Raw genomic sequence first — 24,176 nt, 5'->3', positions numbered from 1 at the left:
ATGAACCCTAAAAATACCCCTTTACCCAAAAACTGAAAACTGACCCTGAACCCTAAAAATACCCCTTTACCCAAAAACCTAAAACTGACCCTGAACCCTAAAAATACCCCTTTACCCATAAACTGAAAACTGACCCTGAACCCTAAAAATACCCCTTTACCCAAAAACTGAAAACTGACCCTGAACCCTAAAAATACCCCTTTACCCAAAAACTGAAAACTGACCCTGAACCCTAAAAATGCCCCTTTACCCAAAAACTGAAAACTGACCCTGAACCCTAAAAATACCCCTTTACCCAAAAACTGAAAACTGACCCTGAACCCTAAAAATACCCCTTTACCCAAATACTGAAAACTGACCCTGAACCCTAAAAATACCCCTTTACCCAAAAACTGAAAACTGACCCTGAACCCTAAAAATACCCCTTTACCCAAAAACTGAAAACTGACCCTGAACCCTAAAAATACCCCTTTACCCAAAAACTGAAAACTGACCCTGAACCCTAAAAATACCCCTTTACCCAAAAACTGAAAACTGACCCTGAACCCTAAAAATACCCCTTTACCCAAAATTAATTAATATTACAAATAAATTACTTCCCACCCTATTCCCCTATAAACCCACAACCCGCTCCAGTAGTAAAACATATAATTTAGTTAAAAATACACATAAATTATCAATTAATTAATCAATTAATCAATTAAAATAAATCATTGCCAATTAATATTTAATTGCAAAATAAATTAATAATTGAAAAATAATTATTTAATTACAAATAAATTACTTCCCACCCTATTCCCCTATAAACCCACAACCCGCTGTGGTAGTAAAACATAATTTAGTTAAAAATATACATAAATTATCAATTAATTAATCAATTAATCAATTTAAATAAATAATTGCCAATTAATATTTAATTGCAAAATAAATTAATCATTGAAAAATTAATTATTTAATTACAAATAAATTACTTCCCACCCTATTCCCCTATAAACCCACAACCCGCTGTGGTAGTAAAACATATTATTTACTCTTATATATTTTTAAATTATAAAAACATATTAAACACATATTATAACAATTAATTTAAATACTTAACTTATATTTCTAACACATATTAGTAAATCGAAATTACTTACATCGATATATATGCTATCGATATTAGTAATTTCGATATTACTTACCTTAGGGTCGATATTCTGGCCATCGATATTCTGGACATCGATATTCTGTCCCATCGATATTAGCAACTCGATATAAGTGTAGGTCGAAATTAAAAACTCGATATTTTGACTGTTTACCCATTGGGACATACTCGCAGCGGCGCATGAGTTCTTGGCACAGAGCGTTCTTGAAAACCCACCGAGTTGTCCTCTGATGATGCTAGAGGATCCAGTGCTAGAGGAGCACGTATGTTCTTTTCCACTGCTTAATTGGATGGCTGAACTGTTTTCGGATGATGAGAGTGATTTCATGTTGGAAGCTGTTGCTGCATATTTTGCATATACAGTCCTATCCTGAGATGCCTCGGAGACTTTTTATTATTTAGGCACGTACCCGCTTATATTTTTTGATGGTGCCTTTTTTATTACAATCAATTCGTTTTATACGCCCTGGCCTATTGACATTATATTTTAGGGGCTTGTGTTGGAGAGTTTGGACCATTTATTTTGGCCACTATAGGCCTTCATGTATGCCTTTTCAGATTAGCTTAGCTCATTATTATTGAACTTTGCTTTCATGTTATGCCCCTGTTCTGGTTTTACCTTGCCTTAGTTTTGTCCGTGCTCGGATCATTGGGGGGGTGTGATATAGCTACTTCTTTTCTATATACTGTGTTAAGTTAGCATGAGCTTATTAAATGTTTAAACGCCATTTTACCATTCTGCCTTATTTTGCACACAACACATAATTGTTGTTTTAGCTTTCAACTCAGAAGAGCTTCGCGATTTACTTTAGATATAATATGTTATTTCTTCGATATCAGTTTTGCTCGGTACACTGTCTGCACAGTGAGTGCTGAAGGCTGCAGGATAACTTAACACGATGTTGTTGTGAGGTCTGATCTTCGCACCTCCATAGACATAACACACATGCTGCTGCCAAAATCTGGCTCTAGGCGGGTTTTATATTGTTGTGCTGAACACACACATAACACACTTGATGGTGCTTCGCATGCAGAGAGCTGGTGGAAGATGATGTGATCCTCTGCCACTGAGATTTTGAGGTAAGGGGCCCGCCCTGCTAAAACCCAAATGAGACCTTCATAGATATAAAATACTATGCTAAATAGGGAGGGTGGGAATTAGGCGTTGTTGATTCCTATTCATTACAGCATCTTAGTATGCTGTCACCATTCACCTTTTATGGACTAATAACTATGCTTATAACTTTGTTGCTTATAATATGTTTGCTAGTATTGTACAAGATACTGCGTTTGAGAACCATGCATAAGTAAATAAATATTTCAAACATGCACGTGTCCTCATTTACTCCATGTTCTGGTTTGCAATGATTATATAACGAAAGAGTGTTCATGTGTTCCACGATACCTGAGGTAATCTAAGTTCATGTTCTGGTCTGTCTAAGCATTGAGAGTTTTTTATGACCAATGAGACACTGTAGCTAGCTCGGTAAGGGGATTTTGGGTACTGAGATGAGTTTTGGGCCATCCTAATTCACTGAGGTTCCAGGTCTCTATGCACAGTTCTGTAGGAGAACGGAATTCCCGCTACAATGGGGTGTGTTTCCGTCGTCTAATCGGATGCTTATGAGGGCCTGCATCAGTCTTTCTGGTGCTGATGGGAAGCCACTTGAAAATCTTACAGAGCATGTGGAAGCAGGCTGAGGAGACAGCATTGACTTGGCATTTCATGAATAGTTTGCTGTCAAGGATAATGCCAAGGTTAATGGCATGGTCTTTTGGTGTGGGGGTGGGTAAGAATTCTGAAGGCCACCAGGTGTTGTCCCAGAGGGCAGTGTGATTGCCGAAGATAAGGTCTTCGGTCTTGTCCGTTTTGAGCTTGAGGCGGTTTTCTCTCATCAAGGCTGATACGCTTTTCATACGTGACCACCACTAGGCCAATGACTGGATGTGCTTGTAGTCCAACCACCTTTATTACCTATTGACAAGGAACTGTGATATAGTCTCACAGTCATCAGCCTCTGCTCCAGTTCTCTCAAGTGTCCCTCATTATAAACACCCAACCACGACCTGAACTCCCTCAGGCAACTGGAGATGCCTTATTCACAGTTTGCACTATGCAGGAGTCACATGTTGCGTGAATTTTTTTTCTCAAAAAAGGAAAACATCTTAGGGAACGCAAGCTGAAGTATGAAATATTAAAAATATCTACATTGCAGACATGGATTATCTCAAGAGTTTCAATAGGCATTGTTGAGAAATGAAGCAGTATTTTTCCTGTACAGATACGGGCATAAACAGTCCTGCCAAGTATCACGCAATGGTCATGAGACTAACGCATTTCAGTGTGCTGATCCGCAACACCACACTGAAATGCAAAGTTGCGAATTGTAAGCATAGCTTCAGCCTCAGCTGTCAAGCCGTAGCGCTGCTAATCTAACTGTACAACTAGTGGCAGGAGTGGCGCTGTCACGAGCACGCTGCTCCAGGCAGGCTTCGGGGGCTGGCTGAAGAGGAGCTTGAATACAATGTATAAGGTATTCTTGGGCGCTGCTTTATTTTCTGACAGTAATCTGCGTTCATAGAGGCCGTGCCCAATTGCTGTTTTCGCTTTGCAGGACGTTACGTCCCGCTGCCGCCTCCTGCGGAGGCGGGAGTGAGGCTTAAGGTTTGGAACTGTGGAAGCCTGGCTGGGCAATTGCGACTCTCACGGCTGTGCAGTAATTAAATCAGCGCAACCGCAGCTGGAGCTCAGGCACACGCTACAGTACTGCAGCTGAGCCTTGGATGCAGCGGGGCTGAGGGAGTCCAGCAGACAGTTGTGGCCTGGAGGACTATGAGGAGGCGGGCGGCCCGGCCTTAAACTGCAGTTCCCGTCTGCCTTTCACCTCCTAAAGTAAGTACGTTTGTTTTCGTACAGACTAGTGCAGGTAAAATTGGCGTTATGTAGCGCGGCTCGCTGTAACGCACTTTAAATCATACGATGTAGTCTCACTCAGCTGCCGCACTGTGTGTGTGCGTGCGTGCCCCGCTGGCTATACCAGTGCTGGGAACATAGCATTGCGCAGACTGGGCAGTGGACCTCTTGCTTTGGGTAAGAGTTTGTTGGGGCCTCCCACATGATCTTGTTAGGGGAATGGTGTCACTCCTATTTGTGGTAATGTCACTCATAATATACTGAAAATATGAATATGTCACATGTAGCAATCTGAAACTTTGGCAGCTGTGCATGAACTGAGGTCCTGCTAGTCAAGTCAAGTCAAGTCAAAGAATTTATATAGCGCACTACATACCCAGAGGGTCTCAAGGCGCTTAGGGAGGGGAGGAGGATTACTTGTCAAATATCCACGTTTTAAGTTGCTTTCTGAATGCTAGGTGGTTCTGGGTAAGGCGAAGGTGAGTGGGGAGTGAGTTCCATGTTTTAGCTGCCAGGTATGAGAAGGATCTTCCTCCCATGGTGGTCTTGTTGATGCGGGGTACAGTGGCGAGGGCTTGGCTGGAAGAACGTAGTTGGCGGGAGGGGGTGTAGAAGGACAGTCGTGAGTTGAGGCATTCTGGTCCGATGTCGTAGAGTGATTTGTGTGCATGGGTTAGCAGTCGGAAAGTGATCCTCTTATTGACGGGTAGCCAGTGGAGGTCTTTCAGGTGGCCAGAGATGTGTTCGTTACGCGGGATGTCTAATATGATCCTGGCTGAGGCGTTTTGGATTCGTTGGAGTTTCTTCTGGATTTTAGCGGTAGTACCTGCATACAGGGTGTTTCCGTAGTCCACTCGGCTCGTGACCAGAGCACGGGTGACTGTTTTTCTGGTTTCGGTGGGGATCCAGCGAAATGTTTTTTTGAGCATGCGAAGAATGTTGAAGCAGGATGAGGATACGGCGCTGACTTGTCTGTTCATTGAAAGTGAAGAATCCAGGAAAACGCCTAGGTTCCGTGCGTGGTCTGTCGGGATGGGTGCTTTTCCAAGGGCTTCCGGCCACCAAGAGTCGTCCCATGCAGAGGGGGATGTACCTAAGATGAGGACTTCTGTTTTATCTGAGTTCAGTTTCAGACGGCTGTGTTTCATCCATTCGGCAACTTCTTTCATTCCTTCGTGTAGGTTGGTTTTGGCGGTGCTGGGGTCATTGGTGAGAGAAAGGATCAGTTGAGTGTCATCCGCGTAGGAGATGATGTTGAGATTGTGTTGGCGAGCGATGGCCGCAAGGGGGCTCATGTATACGTTGAAGAGGGTGGGACTGAGTGAGGATCCTTGTGGTACGCCACAGATGACTTCAGTGGCCTCGGACTTGAATGGTGGAAGGCGGACTCTCTGGGTTCTTCCGGTGAGGAACGAGGTGATCCATTCAAGTGCTTTTCCTTGTATTCCGATGTTTTTGAGGCGTTGTAGAAGGGTGCTGTGGCAGACTGTGTCGAAGGCTGCAGAGAGGTCGAGGAGGATGAGGGCGACTGTGTCTCCATTGTCCAGTAGAGTTCGAATGTCGTCTGTTGCTGCGATGAGGGCGGTCTCAGTGCTGTGTTTTGCTCGGAAGCCAGACTGTGAGGAGTCGAGGGATTTGTTGGCTTCGAGGAAGGCGGCGAGTTGGTTGTTGACAGCTTTCTCGATGACTTTGGCCGGGAAAGGAAGGAGCGATATGGGGCGGTAATTTTTGAGTTCGGTGGGGTCCGCTGTGGGTTTTTTCAGAAGGGCGGTGAGTTCAGCGTGTTTCCAGCTTTCCGGAAAGGTGGCGGAGTTGAAGGAGCAGTTGATGACGTCTCGGAGGTGCGGTGCTATGACGGAGTCTGCTTTGTTGAAGATGTGGTGAGGACATGGGTCTGTGGGGGATCCTGAGTGGATGGAGTTCATCAGGCGGATGGTGTCCTCAGTGGAGATTGGGTTCCAGTCGTTGAGGGTGTTCAAGGGGGGAGAATGTTCAGCATATGGTTGGGTGGGTTGGTCTCCGGGTTGGTTGTCGAAGCTGTTGTGGATGTCTGCAATTTTGTTGTGGAAGAATAAAGCCAGGGAGTCGCAGAGGGCTTGAGAGGGGGTGATGTCGTTGGAGTTGGCCGAGGGGTTGGTAAATTCCTTGACGATGTTGAAAAGTTCCTTGCTGTTGTGGGCGTTGTTGTCTAGTCGATCCTTGAATGCTGTTTTCTTGGCCTTTCGGATTAGTTGGTGGTGTGTGCGGGTGGCGTTTTTGAAGGCGCCCTTGGTGCTAGTGGTTGGGTCTTTTTTCCAGGCCTTTTCAAGGGAGCGGCAGAGTTTCTTGGACTTCTTAAGATCATCGTTGAACCATGAGGCCTTCTTGCTGCCAGGTTTGCTTTGACGTTTTTTCAGTGGTGCTAGGATGTCGGCAGTGTTGGATAACCATAGGGTGAAGTTGGCGGCGGCTTGGTCTGGGTTAGAATAGTGGGCTGGGGTGTTTAGAAGGAGTGATGAGGAGATCTGGTCGATGGTGATTTTGTTCCAGTTTCTTTGCAGAGTTGGTTGGAGGTGATTGGTGGGTTTCGGCTTGTTGTAGGTGAAGTGAACGCAGCTGTGGTCAGTCCAGAGGAGATCCGTAGTGTGGCTGAATGAGACATGATTACTGGCGGTGAAGATGGGGTCGAGTGTGTGACCTGCGATGTGGGTGGGGGAAGTGACCAGTTGTTTAAGTCTGAGGTTGGCGAGGTTGTCCAAGAGGGTGGTGGTGTTGCGGTCGTTGTTCTTTTCAAGGTGAAAGTTGAGGTCTCCCAGAAGGATGTAATCTTTGGAGGGGAGCGCGTGTGGAGTGATGAAGTCCGTGATGTCTTCACTGAATTTTGCGCGGGGTCCTGGTGGTCTGTAGAGGAGGGTGCCTCTGAGTGTGGTCTTGGGGTCGATGTGGATCTGGAAGTGAAGGTGTTCAGAGTTGGCGAGGTTGACGTCAGAGCTGGTAGAGATGTGGATTGATTTTTTATGGACGATAGCGATTCCTCCTCCTGTGTGGCCGGTACGGTCCTTGCGTGTGATCTTATAATCATCTGGGATGGCAATGGTGATGTCTGGGGCGGAGGAAGCGTTCATCCATGTTTCTGTTAGGAAGGCGACGTCTGGAGAGATGGTGTCTAGAAGATTCCATAGGTCAATGGCGTGTCTGTGGACCGATCGGGTGTTGAGAAGGATGCATTGTAGGTGGGTGGGGTCGGGAATCTGTGGTGTGGACGTAGCGGAGATGTTGTCGGTGCCGCTGAATTTGCAGGAGTAGCAAGTGAAAGGTCCATGGGTGTGTCCAGGAGCGGCTTGGACGCAGTTGGGGGCGCGACCGGGGTTAAGGGCTAGGAGGGTGGCGGCATCGTAGGTGATGCGGGAGGGCTGGGCAGCGCGAGGGGCAGGGGGTCTGGCGTTGGGCGCGGTCCAGGCGCGGACGGGCATAGACGGGCTTACCTTTGGCGCACCTTCGGCGCGGATTGGGCGCGGTCGCTGCGCGTGAACGCTGCGCGCAAAATCAGCTGTCATCTGTGGATGGTGGAAGGGGAGGGGCGAGGGAGTGTCAGCTGGGAAGGCGGGAGCGGGGTGGAGACTGGGGCGTGGCACAACAAACAACAACAAGGTAAACACCAAAATGGCCGGCAGCGCGGAACGGAGCAGGCAGCCCCAGAGATACTCAAAGTGCGGGGAAAAGTACAACAAAAATGCGGTCAGGGCAACACAGAGACAGCACAGTGCTACAAGCGTTTAATGAGCAGGCGAGGTGGTAAGCGCTATCAGGTTACGGTGATAAACAGCCAAGCGAACCTGCAATGTTATGCAAATAAATAAATAATAGCGAAGTAGATGCTTGCAGTGGTCTTCAAATGCGCGTTCTTAAATAAATCAATAGCAATGAGCACAATCAGCAGATGAGGCCAACGATACCAGGCTGTGAGGGGAGGCAGGTCGGGGAGCAGCGAGGAGGAGCGGCCGTGTCTGTGGAGCACAGGACGGTCACAGCTCGAACTTTGCAGCGTGGGGCAGATGGCCTTAGTGGGAGGGAGTGTCAGCTGGGAAGACGGGAGCGGGGTGGAGACTGGGGCGTGGCACAACAAACAACAACAAGGTAAACACCAAAATGGCCGCCAGCGCGGAACGGAGCAGGCAGCCCCAGAGATACTCAAAGTGCGGGGAAAAGTACAACAAAAATGCGGTCAGGGCAACACAGAGACAGCACAGTGCTACAAGCGTTTAATGAGCAGGCGAGGTGGTAAGCGCTATCAGGTTACGGTGATAAACAGCCAAGCGAACCTGCAATGTTATGCAAATAAATAAATAATAGCGAAGTAGATGCTTGCAGTGGTCTTCAAATGCGCGTTCTTAAATAAATCAATAGCAATGAGCACAATCAGCAGATGAGGCCAACGATACCAGGCTGTGAGGGGAGGCAGGTCGGGGAGCAGCGAGGAGGAGCGGCCATGTCTGTGGAGCACGGAGACACCTTTCAGGTCCAGTGTATTTATTATTTATTTATTTATTTTATTTATGCGTTTTTATATAGCGCGGACTTTACCCGAAGGTATCAGAGCGCTTCACAATAGGAACATAACTGACACATGAGAACATTACAAGTGAGGAAAATGCAAAAGCAAACGTTACATTAAATGAAGCAAAAATGACAATTGTGTGCCAACAAAATACAAGAGGTAGGAAACGGTATAATTGCTGCCAATTCTCAGACCCGGCAGGACCCGCCTCACTTAAACCCTTGGGCTGGGCAGTGACCTCCTGCAAGGAGTCAAGCAGAGGCGCGTGTTCCTTGACACCTGCAGGCAGCCAACCAATCAGCATGGACGCCACCTGTGCAGGCTGCTCAGCGTGACCCCCATGACGTCATCACGCAAGGGTTCCAAGATGGCGCTGCGCAAGGGCTCCCGGGCGGCGTGCGTTGTTCGACCCTTCCTGCGGGGTCTGGCGGGGGTCAGCGGCGGAGCTGGAGCGGAGCCGGCCCCTCAGGTACGGCCCGGGGCTGGGGCGGTGGGGGGAGCGGTGGTAACGGACGGCAGCGCGTGAGGCTGACGTAAGCACCGGGGGCCCGGAAGCAGCAAGTGTTACCGTAAATTATGTAATGCAGGGTCCGCAGCGTCTGACGTCCGCTCAAAGCGCAGCGTAACGGTGCGTCACGACGCGGAGCCTGTTACCGTACGCCTCAGTGTATAAGCGCACGATATAATAACACTACACAGCAGCCCCTCTGTGCCATGGCATTATTGGTGCAGGGAGCACGGTGGTTGCCACAGCCCATGGGGCAAACGTGAAATACCTCTGATTACGAGGGCCATTACTGGTGCGTGAAAAAGACACAGCCCAGCAAACGTGGAATACCCCTTATTACAAGGGCCATTACTGGTGCATGAAAGAGTGTCATTGCCTGAGCCACACTGGGCGCCACAGCCCATGAGGCAAACGGGCAAGTACCCTCTGCTGTTCAATGAGAGTGTGTGTTGAGAGGTCCAAGTTTCAAGTCTGCATGTGTGTGACATTTAAACGTCTGCAGTGAGTTTAAATGTGCAATTATTTTGCCTTATGTGTACCTGGCACTATAAGGCCCGCGGAGCTAAACAATGATGTCCATGAAATAAGATTAATTTTACATAACGTTATGCATTAGAATGTGCTTATTAAACCTGCAACCCTGCTCCAAGGTCGTTTCCTTCTGTAGTAAAGAAGCAGGAAACCGTCGATGTCTTGAGTAGTTTTATCCATGTAGCTACATGGAAGATGAGCCAGAAGGAAAGCATCCAGCGCCAACAGATAAACTCAAGAGTGACTTATGTTCATTCTAATGTTCCTAGGCAACACTTACCGTTCTATATAGAACAAAAACATTACAATAAATAGCTAACATAAGTATATACATTATATAATAGTACAAAGGAATCCATTACTAAAAGAAACACAACACAGAATATTACACCTTCTTTTACTGATCAGCTTATCCTGGCCTAGTCCTTTCCCCGGGGAACCACTGCCCGCCCTCCTTGACTCATCTGCTTTCCCTCTCCTCATCCATTGTTGGTTTCGCCGCATTATGATCACTCGCACAGGCGCCGTTTCCTCTCTTCCTTCTTGCCCACCTGCATTTTCTCTTGCTACTATATTTAGGTTATTGTTAATCTCCAGTGATTTGCTTCCATATGTAAGAGTACTTTTCTTTTGTATTACTCATGAATGCAGTGCTCAGTCTTTGAAGCGGCAAAATGCCTTTAGACCATGTTTACACTGTATGAAATGGCAAAAAAACCCATTTTGTTCCATCCCTCTTCGCACGCATGGCTAGCCTGTTCCAAATAACTGACTTTTCATTTGCTGTATTTAATTTGGAAATAGTTTGTGCAAAGATCCCTACACCAATCATGTTACCTGTGCAGAAAAGATTAACTGTTGATTCTGTTGCCATGTGGCGAAATCTCTAACACAGGTAAACTTAATCGTTTCCATCTTCATATGTCAAGCACATCCATTGCCCTCTCTGTAGCTGCAGTGATCTAAACCAGTGGTTCCCAAACTTTTGACTCCTGAGGACCCCCATTGAGCCACCACTGGAAGCCGGGGACCCCCAAGCAATTTGTAGGATTTAAATTTCAAACATTAAAACAGTAATTCAGAAAAAATTAACACAAGTGTGCACACAAAACAAATACTCAAATTACTAATGATTATGGGGCACATTACAAGCCCCTATCACCATGGGAACATCACTTTTTGAGATGTTCCCGTGGCAATAGGGGCTTTGCCTTATTTACAAGGCAACGTTAACCCACTTAAAGTGGCTTAACGGTGCCTTGCAATTAAGACCCCCTTTCACCCAATGCTTAGCGTGAAAAGGGTGGGCAGTGGGTGTTCCGATGGGCGTTTCCCCTGCAACACCCATTGATTTGATGCTGCCCCCTATTTACAAGGGTAGCATAAATGGGAAGCAGCGCCAAAATTAAGACCAGAGAAAACCTGGTCTGAACTTGGCGAAACAAGGGGAAATGCTTCATTTCTCTTTGTTTTTTCAAAACGCCTTGGATTGTTTATGTTCAGGAAGGTGACCCTTCCTGCACATCAACAACCTTTAAAAAAATGACATTTTGTAACTTCCATGTGTGCTGCATTAAGCAGCACACATAGAAGTGACAAAATTACATTTCAAGATTTTTTCTGTGCAGGAAGGGGGATCTTCCTGTACATAAACAATCTTCCCCTGTTAAGTGTAGCGCCAGAGCTGCACCATATTCTTGTAAATATGGTGCAGCCCTGCGTTTCTGAAGTGGCGAAGTGTGCTGTTAAGCCAAGAAGGCTAGTGACACTATCCGCCACTTCTGTTGTATTTTATATTGAAAGAATTTGCAAGAAAACAAAAAAAGTTAATGGGAAGGTTGGTGCTGCATCTCCGTGACTTTTCAATGTTTGGCTTTATTTCGCAGTACAAGGCTCCTGCTCCTTCCCGGGCCAGACTGGAAACCCAAAGCAGCCCTGGCAAATGATTTCAGACCAGTGCCCATACGGTGCACCCCAAGTGCAGTGATTGAGCCTGACCCCTACAAAGGGGGCTTTGGGAGGCTCTCCCCTTAAGAAATTTAGGAAATAATGGTGCATTCCACAACACATTTATCATTATATATTAAATTGTATTAGCTTTTAAAGAATAGTAAATGAAGACCTGACTATGCACAAGAATGTGACAATCTTTCTGGGGGTTCTTCAATGATTCCCCCAGTATCACCCTCCAACAGTGCTTCTCATCTCTCCATAGCCCCGCTCGGTCACGTGTATTTCATTTTTTATAGCATCTCTCATACTATTGTAGGATGTCAGAGCACTTTACATCACACACATCTAGAGACAGTGAATCATATGTGTCAATCAGTGTATAGAAAATGTTACATAATACAAAGGGGACTACAATGTGTGGGATACACATGTCATCCATACTGGTAGGCATTTTTAAAGAGTGCTTGGTCTGGAGAAGCACAAAGTTAGGATTCAGAACATAACACAGTGGTTAGCATTGGCTTTAATAATAAAAATGTATTTCAACCCAAATAAACCTTTTTAGAAGCATCAGGATAATGAAAGACTGAGAAGAAACATAAGTAACTAACTTGTACTTGCAGTTTGCAAGCAGCTGTTTGATGACAGTTTCCATATAAAATACTGTTTTTGAAAATACATGATACAAGTTCTTTGCAGTAGGCATATTAACCCTCTGTGCTACATTAGTTCAGTAAAAGCTGCCACTGGACAAAACTCTCATGTCTCTCCAGCAGGGACATTAATCACTGTTGTTATCTTGACACTTTTATTGTTCTTTGAACACAGCTAATTAAACAGATACTTTGCAGTGCTTTTAAAACTGCTGCCTGCGGACCCCCTGGGAATGTGTCAGGGACCCCTGGGGGTCCGCGGACCACAGTTTGGGAAACACTGATCTAAACCATCTACTCATGTGAATAGGCCTCTGGCACACATTAACCGCCCTCCCTATATCTGTCACCCTTAAATTCTGCATAACATAATGTGTATTTGTAAACTGGCTGTTCACCCCATCAGTGGTATATCGTTGCTGCCTGAAATAACAAATATTTATTATTACCCACCTCAGTAGTATTCATTTTATCTGCCTCAGAAGGGGACCAGGCTGAGTGGAGGAGAGACAGAGAATCCTGGCTCACAACATGCCCCTTATGTCACCTGCAAAGAATAATTACACATCCTCTGTTTTCTCATCTGGGAATAATTATACCTTAAATAGTACTTGCTTCACAGATTATGGGCCATTGTTCCAAGAAGTGAACATATCGCTCTCTGCTAAGACTACCTTCTACTCACGCAATGTCCTCTTAAACCATAAGTGCCAATTTCCCTATCAATGCCCCCCATGACAGTTGAAAGGTAGTTAGTAATAGATTTAGAGGCCACATTCCCTTTCTTAGCACAGTCAGTCACTAGGCTGCCCTTACATTTGCCCATTTTTATATTAAAACAGTAAAGTGGCGAAGAGAAGATAAATGCACTTCTGTACCTTAGACTCCCAGGGCAATCCGGATTGTTGCTGATATTCAGCCCAGAGGATGGGGCCAGGAGACGGGGCCCTGCCTTGCCTGGGCTCTAACAGGCCTACTCCTGGCCCGGACACAGGCCCAGGCGCATTATGCGCTGCAGGAGGCTTGGAGTGCTTATGAGCGTGTTGCTGCGGCATCCGAGGCAGGCAGCGGAGCAGGAATGCTGAGGGACTTACTCCCACCCCAGCAATAGCAGATTTGGTATCCCAGTTAAATTTGATGTCACCTCAGTTCTAGGTTTTTCCATTTATGGGGTGGTCTGGTCCAGTATGACTCGATCATTCCCACGTTTGGTCTACTAGTCTTTGCAGACTGGTAAAGCAGGAAGTTACGGTTGAATACTGCACTTTGCAGCTTGGCACTTTCTCTTGGCTCAAGGTTTTAGTTAAACAAGCACATAGTTCTATAATGAATTCCACAGGGTATAATCTTTTCCCTATTCCTCCACAGCGGATTTCAAGTCCGCTTTTGTAAACACCGCAACCCCAGATTTTTGCTTAATCCTTGTGCATCTCCCTGCTAAGGGTGGAAAAGGGGCAAACGTCTTGTAGGTCCAAGATGAAACTCTCCATTGTTCCTAGTACATTCGTATCGGGAGGTTAGATGTGGTGGTACATAGGTTGCAATCTCATACATCACCAAAGCTGAGAAGATTATGCACCCCCTCAAACGCTGCACTAGAAAATTTTTTCCAGAATGAGTCGTAAAGACTTTGATCTCTCCTTTGCTTAACACAGACATGCTACTATTCTAATTTAGTACAACAAAATTGTATTCATATCGCCTTAGACTGACTTCTCAGGTCACCTGTGTGTGTGTGTGTATATGTGTGTGTGTGTGTGTATATGTGTATATCTATCTATCTATCTATCTATCTATCTATCTATCTATCTATCTATCTATATTCTCCGAGAAGGACTTTGTTTTTCACTACTGCAGTAAGAACGCCTCCTGTTTCAGGCACAACAACGCTCACTACGAGCATAATTTGGCCCCACCAGCGGTACTTACCCAGATAGTGAATGCTGGGAACAGTAGTCTGCAATATCAGACACCGGCAGATATCAACTGGGTGGGGTCTGCTCAAACTTCCACCAGTGGGAGAGCCTTTTGATTGTTTTAAGGAGGGTGTAAGTGCAACCCTGTACAAACGGCATCTGAGGAAGGCGAAGTGAGCCGAAAATCATCATGCCAAAGCTGTGAATAAATGGGCTCCTTCAAACTACCCGCTGTGTCCTCTTAATTGCTCAAGAATGGAGTGGTTTGCTGGTGATATATATATATATATATTCACGCTCCGCTTGCATCTCCTCACGGCGCACTTCAAGAACGGGTGCCTCAAACGCGGCGGTGCAGCCGCGAACATATCCTGCTCATCTGTCGCCGTCTGGAAACCAGAAAGCCACTCGCAGGGCTTACTGCAAATAGGGTTTATTTTTCCGTGGACGCAACATGAAAGACGTGTTTCGCCTATGGCTTAGTCTGATATTTCATAAAAACCGCCATTAAAACTTACACTTTTAAACCATTGGTTGTTACACAAGTCACATGATGTTAATGTTGCAACAAAATCAAGGAGGGACTACGGCGTATCTTATTTTGGCCGCCATCTTATCACTGTAAAAACCCGCATGAACACAATTAGCAGTTCTCCAGGTATACATTACTAATGTTGATCCTAACGATTACTAGATCACTTTATCAAGTAACAGTTATAATGCCGTGTATCGGCAAAGTTTAAAAAGAGTAGAAGTCCCAAAGGTTTGTGAACTTTACCCTTGTGGAGTGCTACTTCAAAGCTTGGAGCTTTTTTGGCAGAATTAATCACACGGCGTCTCCGGCCGTGGAAGTGTGCACCGCATCTTGTAACTGGACTTTGTCTGTGGGGCCGGTCAAGGAACTGCAGCCTCCTTACAGCATGAGGGTATCCAGAATGAACAACGGACGTGTTGATCCGAGGCCCACCGGAGGGCTGTGAAAATGGAAATTAATTGGCAGCAAAAATAATTGGTAAACATGTGGCCATACGTGAATGGAAGAATCGGGACTTCTACTCCCGGCATACCGCTTACTGGAAAGCGAGTGCCACGTGGGTATTAAAGGTGGAGGTCCTTTCCATAGTTTACTGAAGCGCCGCCCTATGATTAAGGTGCTCGTTAGCACTGAAACGCATCAGGAAGAGACACTTATCGGACTCACGCTCGTTTTTCATGAATAAACGGTTTGTGAACTTTACCCTCGTGGAGTGCTACTTCAAAGCTTGGAGCTTTTTTGGCAGAATATATATAATATATATATATATATATATATATATATATATATATATATATCCTTGGAACTTCTGCACACAGCGTATTTTGGACCACAGAATAACGGACCACCAAGCAGCAGGTAAGTATCAGCAAGTAACCTTGATCATATATATATATATATATATATATATATATATATTATAATCTCTGAAAATTCACTAGAAAAAAATCAAAGGTTAAAGTAACGCTGTAGTTGGGTGCATATGTCAGTGACAGAGTTAATATGTTGAACTTAAAAAAAAAAACGAACATTCACCAGTTATAGTTAGCAGGCCACTTCTTTTTGAATTTAGATGTAGTTTATATTTCTTTTTTACTTGCAACAAGAACATTTTAAGTGGAATTCCACGTCTAACCAGCTTGTTACTGCATTGTACAAAAAGCATGCTAAGTGTGACCTGTCAGATATTAAGTGGACTAGTGCGTAATAATACCATAAGATATAGGCACATAGGACTTGAAATTGTAGATTTAGTTATTTATAATAAAAATACATCTTTTCATTGCAGGCGTTCTTACTGCAGTAGTGAAAAACAAAGTCCTCGGAGAATTTTCACCACGACTTTGATAACAATTAAATATTTTTCTCCTATTTTCACTTTCCCTTCTCTTTAGATGTGTGCATTTCTCTGGATATACATTATTTAAAGAAACTAGCCCACATCCAAGGTACACAGTACTGTGACTTGCTTCTAAGGACACTAATACTATTTTCATTAGTGCGAGGGATGAAATGTTTATCAGCTCATGTGTAAACAGTCACTGGTAATACAAATATCACTGAAGCATGATGTGATGGCTCACTGTCATTAACAATCCGCACCTTTCCATTGAAATGGCCACAAACTTCTAACATGCAGTTTTACTGATAAAACTATATCGTGCAGAGGCAATCCTCTGAGGAAATTGGGTTGCAGCAAAAATGTTTATCATTTGCAAATCACCAAGTAAGGTGTTCTGATTAGTTTTCATCCTATTACATTTTTTTTTCATCACACAGTTGCAAAAAATGTGCTGTCACAACTACTGAAATATATATTGAAATATTTGTACGTTTATTTACAAGCTATTTAAATGTTGTATGTTAGAAAAGAAATATTCTACAGCCTTTCATTTCACACACTTTGTACAGCATGATTTTCAAATAGTTCACTTTACAAAATCCTCTGTGTAGTCTGAGAAAGAAAAGCAACCCCCAATCTGTATGTAAAAAAAATAAGCAGCAAATTGTAAGAAGACAAACACTGGCATTTGAGGTAGGCAGATCTATAAAGAAAGAGGTTGAGCGGGATAGTTCAGGAAGTGAGTTAAGAAAATGAGAGAAGACCCCCCCAAGTTCCACGGAACAGGGTACTGGAGAGAATACAAAGTCAAAGGGCTATCCCTGGAAAAGTCAGTATAACGGAATACTACCACCTAATTCACAGTATTCCTATCTCACTCACTCACAGCATATACTCAAATTGCTACTCAAATCACTGATCAAAAACTAGATTATAACGTTTACAATCTTTTTATTTAAGAACATATTTGTTAAAATTTCAGTATGGAGTCAATTAAATTCAACTGAAAACATATGGCCTAAAACATCTCATAATATAAAACAGATTCTTATAAAAACATAGTAAAATTGCATTTGTACAGCATATTAGGGAAAAAAGAGAGAATACATTCTATAAATCATCAAAAATAATCATACAATAAATGACAAATAGACAAAAGAAACCCCCTACTATGAATGGAGCACCTAATGTTGCTAAAGATTTTCAGATTTAATGGCCTTTATATAAATTCATTCGGATTTCCAGTATTACAATATGCAAAATATCAAGAATCCTCTGGCCTGGAATTCTATTTTGAGAAAGTGTCGACGCGTTTCGGTGTAAGAGCCCGTAGATGTGGTCACACCTTCATCAGGACAAATTAAATTTGCTTGGGGTCGTCAGGTTCATTTGACCGGTATCCTTTCTTTCAGTTAAGGATTATAATTCTTTCAGTCTTGGTATTGGTCAATTTCCGCATACAGCCAAACACTGGGATTCACTAGTCAAATTATTCTGTAGACTTGTTGTTGGATCGTTTTTCTAAAAGAGGGATTGTGTTGGTAGGTTCTTAGGTTCCTTCCTTTCGTTTCTTTTTTCTTTGTCAATTGGAAACAGGTTTATATGCTCTGATTCGTATCAATACTTTGTTTCATATCAGGGCCCCTCGTATTATTCAGGGTATCTCCTTCCCCGTGGTTTCCCTCTGTAGATAGACCAGCAATCGCGTCTTGATGACGATTGTTGGAACTTGATTAGTTCTCTTTCTTCTACGTTCTGTGGCAGCCACGGGTACGGCTCGTCTCGTTTATTTACAAGCTATTTAAATGTTGTACGTTAGAAAAAAAAATATTCTACAGCCTTTCATTTCACACTCTTTGTACAGCATGATTTTCAAATAGTTCACTTTATAAAATCCTCTGTGTAGTCTGAGAAAGAAAAGCAACCCCCAATCTGTATGTAAAAAAATAAGCAGCAAATTGTAAGAAGACAAACACTGGCATTTGAGGTAGGCAGATCTATAAAGAAAAAGGTTGAGCGGGATAGTTCAGGTGGCGGCAGTGAGTTGAAACAATAAAAGACGTCCAGAGAGAGTTATGTTTGTGTTGGAGAGGCAGATAGTTTGATCATTGAGAAAGAGAGGACATTTTGACTCTCTACGCACCATGTCAGGGCGCTAATTGCCCATGCCATTGTTTTATGTGTAGTTCTTTGCTGTGTCACCTTCTCACTCACACATCATTTATATGGACCTTGCCAAACAGATAAAATGTTGTGAGGAACCAAAACACAGGCAGTGTACCACTTGTACACTAAAGAAGGAAGGTGCCGTTTCAAAATGCGAACAGCTCTCTGGTGAAAAGTTCTCCTGTGCTTTGTTGCCTGCAAAAAAAGCACTATCCACAATCAGAACAATAGCTGCTTAGAGCCATCACAAAGCACATTAAGAAAACTCATCTGTGTGAAGAGGGGGTAGAGCGCCTCTTAGAGCGACTAGGTCTAAATGCATATCTATCGCTCTCCCTTTGTCAGTGACTTCCGTCATTATGAGTCTAGGGGTGCAGTACCCTGTTCGTCAGGAAGGGTTCCCAAATGTAAAGAAAGGTGTCTGCCTTATCTTGGCCACTATATGTGTCGTTCGTATGATACCGTCTTGTACATTTCAGTCAACCATTCATCACATGTTTATGGGGTCCCGTCCAATGGCGCAGGATACCGATCTTTGCCACTGAAAGGTCTGTTGCCAGAAGATGCCACATTTGATTCATCAGGCGATTGGAAGTCAGCTGTGTCGTAGACTAGTGGTCCCATTAGGGTGGTAGGAATCTTCAGAGCTTCATTAAGAGAGGGCCGTATGGAGGCCCAATATGTGGAAAGCTCTGGGCATTGATAGAGTATGTGAGGTCTGTTGCATTGATAATGGGGAGGCTCCTCCAGCAGGTCATGTGATGCGGCAGTCCTGCTCGTTTGAGCCTTAGGGGGACCATTACCAGTCCTAAAGTGTCTTGAAGAGGGTGAACTTCATCCTAGATTACCAGGCGCCTCTGTCCAGTTTTTCAGCTATTTTAAACCAGTCCTCCTCAGAATAGTCTATATTAAGTGTTCATTACCTTGTGACTAATGACTGTAGCAGAAAGGGTTGGGGGTAAAGATGCCTTACTGAGAGGGTATAAAATTCCAATACTACCCCCTCAAACTGTCCCCACAAGGCTAGCTATAGCAAGATCTGGGATTCCTTGATAGCCTGTGTGTTGGACCAAGCCGGCCAGATAGGGAATGCTTTATAGTATTGTATAGATATTTTCAATATCGTATAGATATTGGCATTGTGCCATAACTGTCTCCCATCTGTGCTGTCACATATCCCTTTAAAAAAAGTGTATGTGCGTGGTTCCACTTCTTGAAAATGGCCTGTTTGATGGGGTGGATGGTCTTGCAAGCCTGGGGTGCGGGGAGAGTTGTACAGTATGTCGAGCCTGGAGCAGGCACCAATAACCTGGCGCTCTGTGTGGACCCCAAGGATCATCCCTCAGCCTGACACTGTTCAACGTGTACATGGCACCGCTCGTCCACGTCGCCAGACTGCACAAACTCAACATCATCTCCTATGCCGACGACACCCAGCTGATCCTCTCCCTCACAAAGGAGCCCCTCACTGCCATAACCAACCTCCAGGAAGAAATGAAAGCAGTCGCCGATTGGATGAAGAACAGCCGTCTGAAGCTGAACTTGGACAAGACAGAGGTCCTCATCCTCAGCTCCACCCCCTCAGCCTGGGACGACTCCTGGTGGCCGTCCGCACTGGGAGCAGCACCGACACCCACTGACCACGCACGCAACCTGGAGAATCATCTTTGACTCAGCACTCTCCATGACCACGTAAGTCAACGCCGTCTCGTCCTCCTGCTTCAACACCCTCTGCATGCTCTGCAAGATCTACAGGTGGATCCCCACCGAAACAAGAAGGACGGTCACCCAGGCCCTCGTCCGCAGCAGGCTGGACTACGGAAACGCCCTCTAGGCAGGAGCCTCTGCCAAACTCCTGAAACGACTACAATGCATACAGAACGCCTCTGCTCGCCTGATCCTCGACATCCCGCGCCACAGCCACATCACACCACACCTGAGAGACCTGCACTGGCTCCCCGTCAACAAGAGGATCACCTTCAAGCTCCTCACACACGCACACAAGGCGCTCCACAACACCGGACTGGCATACCTCAACAGACGACTCGCCTTCTACACCCCGAACCGACAACTCCGCTCCGCTGACCTCGCGACTGTCCCCCATATCCGAAGAGCGACCACCGCCGGCAAATCGTTCTCCCACCTCGCCGCCAAGACCTGGAACACGCTCCCCATCCTCCTACGGCAGACCCAGGACCTACTAACCTTCAGGAGGCTTCTCAAGACCTGGCTATTCGAGCAGTAGCAGCACCCTCCCTCTCCCCCCACCCCGCCCTCACAGCGCCTTGAGACCCCCACGGGTGAGTATTGCGCTCTACAAATGTATTGATTGATTGACTGACATGTCCCCAATAGGTCTTTTTGCAGGATACACACTGCAGACCTAACCAAGACCGCATCACATATGTGTTTCCAGCTTTGCCAAGTTGAACCTTAGTGGCTGAAAGCTCTAGTGTTTATCACCCTTATTAAAGGTAATATTTACTCCGTTGAAAAGTATCCTTCATGTCGTAGCTTGCCTTGGGAAACTTTGGCAAGGGAGTACTCGGAGAATAGGTGTGCTCTCTTTACATAAGCATCCTCGTCTAAGCTAGTTAGATCATATACAAATTGGCCCACTATGGTGGTACTCAAGTGTCTTGCTTCAAAATATCAAGAGGGCTCCAATAATCTGCCGTCATACCAGAGACCGCAAGCTAGAGGCCAAGAGAAAATAAGATGCCAGGCCTTCTCCTGCTACACTCCCAGAGTGGGAAATTACATCCAAGTAACATTCTTCTTGGTTTCATCCATCCTACACTTGAGAAAGAAGTTCAAGATTCAGCTCTTCTAGCAACACTTCATCGATATGGATCAATATATTCTCGACTCAACATATCTCAAGAGATTCAACTGACCATCCCCATTACAAACCTAGGTTTGGCAGTCGACTAGCCTTAGACCTTTACTCCTTACCCACACAGGTTCTGCGCCATTTAACCCATCTTCCTGTCCTGTACGACACTCTAGCCGCTTCTGTAATGCTTCCACTCTGTACAGGCACAGGCATTTTAAGGTTTGGGCAAAGTTGGCACACAATTATCTCTGCACCCTATCTCACATATTATGGCTTTCAAAGTATTCTGCAGAGGAAAGGGTTGCCCTTTGTCTGAACGCAGAAAAGGCACTCGACTTCATCGAATGGACCTATCTCTACTGGATACTCCGGTGGTTAGAACTTGGTGACAACTTTATTTCTAAGGTCCAATGGCCATACATCCACAGCACAGGTCAGCTTCAGAGCTTTCCTTTTGGACTTCTTCGAGATCAGAGGGGGGTTCGCCAATGATGCTCCTCTCCCCTCTGTTGTTCCTACTCACCCTGGAGCCATTAGCGACTGCCATTTGGCAAAATCCTCATATGGTAGGAATCCTCACCCCAGAAGATGCCTCAAAGATGCTACTGTATTCCAAAGATATCCTACTCACCCATGTGGCCCTCCCCACATCTCTTCTGACCCTCATGTCTACCATCAAACGCCTCTCGAAGTCTGTGGGCTATCCGATCAACTGGAGCAACAGACGCTATGCAGCTTTCCGGAATCACCACGAAAGAGGCCATAGCAGACTATAATTTCCAATGGAAAGTGCGCCACTTGAAATATCTGGGGGTGTACATTAATAGAGGACTGGAGAGGACGATACCAAATAAACTAGACCCGCTCTTAGCCAAAACTAAACAGGAATATACAGAATTAACAAGACCTTAACCCGTCCCTCTGGAGAAGAGAGCAGCGGTTAAAATGGTCAGAGTACCATGTTTCGCGTACATCCTGGGTATTTTCCCTCTGGTGGTCCAGACCTCTATGCTGCTAGATGTTGACAAGGGCATTAAATGGTTCATTTGGGGACATGAGACCAACGATGAGAATTTCGAAACTGAGCCTGCTGAGTGTGGAGCACAAGTATACCACACTCCACCTCAGATGATCTCGGAGGCTTCGGAATGGAAAGGGGGGAGGAGGGGCGGACGGATGCTCTGGGTTCTGCTATTCCAGAGCCTTGCCTCAGATCCCTGCGTTGTGAAGGCGTGTGCGTAGGGTGGGGTGGCAGACGGTGTCGAAGGCGGCTGATAGGTCCAGGAGGATGAGGGCCGCGGTTTCGCTGTTGTCCAGTAGGACCCTGATGTTGTCTGTAGCGGCGATGAGGGCAGTCTCGGTACTGTGGTTACTGTGGAACTCGGACTGGGATGGGTCCAGGATGTTGTTCTCCTCGAGGTGGCGGGTCAGCTAACTGTTGATGGTCTTCTCGAGGGCCTTCACCGGGAACGGGAGCAGGGAGATGGATTTAATCAAAAGTGAAAATGGACACTTGTTACACTACTCGACCTTTGGTTCAGGGAGATTAGGAAACCGTAAAAAAAAATCAATGTTTATTGGAATGCGGTGTATGTGTTTCCTCCGCCCCACATTGAAATTATGGCAGTTCTCATAGGGTGTTCCTAGTTGTGTTGGCTGCCAGCCTCATTCAGAGGCACCTCTGGTCTCGAGTGCAGTGTCCAGAGACAAAGGGTTTTCCCCACAAGAAAAATATAGGCAATTGACACACATAGGGAAATTAAAAAGGGAAAGGAAACCCAAGTGCTTTTAATATGGGGTGAGTTTCCACTTGTATAAAATGAAGTTTATACTCTAAGTGGACCGAGTTACTAGGTCCTGTAGTATTTATAGAGAAAGCAAAAAAAAAAAAAAAAGAGATGGGCCTGGAAGTTCTTGAGGTCCCTTTGGATCTGCCTTGGGTTTCTTCAGTAAGGCATTTATCTTGGCGTGCTTCCAACTCTCTGGGAAGGTCGCTGTCTCGAAGGAGATGTTGATGGCCTTGTTGGGTGCGATGTTGGCACTGGCTTTGTTGGAGATGTGGTGTGGGCATGGGTCTGACGGGGAGCCGGAGAGGATGGTGTTCATGATTTTGATGGTGTCGTTGATGGTGTCGTTTATGTTGGTCCAGGTGAGCAGGGGATCGATTTGGGTGGTGGCTGCCGGGTCTGAGGTGTCGGTGGTGGTTGGGGCGGTCAAGTTGTTGAAGCTGCCGTGGATGTCTGCGATCTTGCGGTGGAAGAAGGTGACGAGGGAGTCACACAGGTCTTGCGATGGTGGGATGTCGTTGGTGTTGGAGCTGGTGTTGGAGAGTTCCTTCACGATGTTGAAGACCTCTTTGCTGTTGTGTGCGTTGTCTAGTCGGTCCTTGAAGAAGGCCCTTTTGACGAATCTGATGAGGTGATGGTGTCTGCGGATGGCGTTCTTGTGGGCTGCGTAGCTGTCTGGTGTCTGTTAGCGGTGCCATTTCTTCTCTAGTGTATGGCAGGTTTGCTTGAAGGCCTGGAGGTCTGTGGTGAACCAGCTAGTTTTCTTGTTAGTGTGTCTGTTGGGTTTCTTGATTGGGGCGAAAGTGTTGGCGCAGTTGTCGATCTAACGTCTGAGGTTGCGGGCGTCGGTGGGGTCGGCGGGTGGTCTTCAGGCGAGGGTGGTGTTTATCTGGTCTTCGGTGATTTTGCTCCAGCTGCGGCGGGGGATCTGTAGAGTGAGGTGGTGCGTGGTGGGTTTCCAGAAGGTGATGTGATGCAGCGATGGTCGGTCCAGTGGAGTTCGGTGGTGTGGCTGAAGGTGACGTAGGGGCTTGCGGAGAAGATGGGATCAAGCGGGTGGCCGGCGGTGTGGGTGGGCGTTGTGACGAGCTGTCTGAGTCCAAGGTTGGCGAGGTTGTCAATCAGGATGGTGGAGTTGGTGTCGTTGTTGTTCTCGAGATGGAAGTTCAGGTCTCCGAGGAGGATTTAGTCCATGGAGGTGAGGGCGTGCGTGCTGACGAAGTCGGCGATGGAGTCGTTGAACTGAGGCCCGTGGGGACTGTAGACCAGAGTTCATCTGAGGGTGGTGTTGGGATCGGTGTGGATCTGGAAGTGCAGGTGTTCGGTGGTGCTGAGGGTGTCATCGGTGCTG

At 45.8% G+C, this 24,176-nt stretch overlaps 1 protein-coding gene across 1 annotated transcript in view; it reads left to right on the top strand.

Annotated features, from left to right (window-relative positions):
- The first annotated feature begins 8,943 nt into the window (after nucleotides 1-8,943).
- WARS2 (tryptophanyl tRNA synthetase 2, mitochondrial) overlaps nucleotides 8,944-24,176 on the top strand; it is a 118,808-nt gene continuing 103,575 nt past the window's right edge. The window contains exon 1 of the mRNA XM_086935841.1: nucleotides 8,944-9,067. Within this exon, the coding sequence (XP_086791967.1) occupies nucleotides 8,966-9,067 (102 nt within the window). The 5' untranslated portion in view covers nucleotides 8,944-8,965. The remainder of the gene's footprint in view (nucleotides 9,068-24,176) is intronic.

The sequence above is a fragment of the Lissotriton vulgaris genome, chromosome 8, assembly GCF_964263255.1.
Source record: "Lissotriton vulgaris chromosome 8, aLisVul1.2, whole genome shotgun sequence".
NCBI classification, from domain to species: Eukaryota; Metazoa; Chordata; class Amphibia; order Caudata; family Salamandridae; genus Lissotriton; species Lissotriton vulgaris.
Note: the sequence above shows the minus strand (reverse complement) of the source record. Positions and strands in the feature narration are given on the sequence as shown.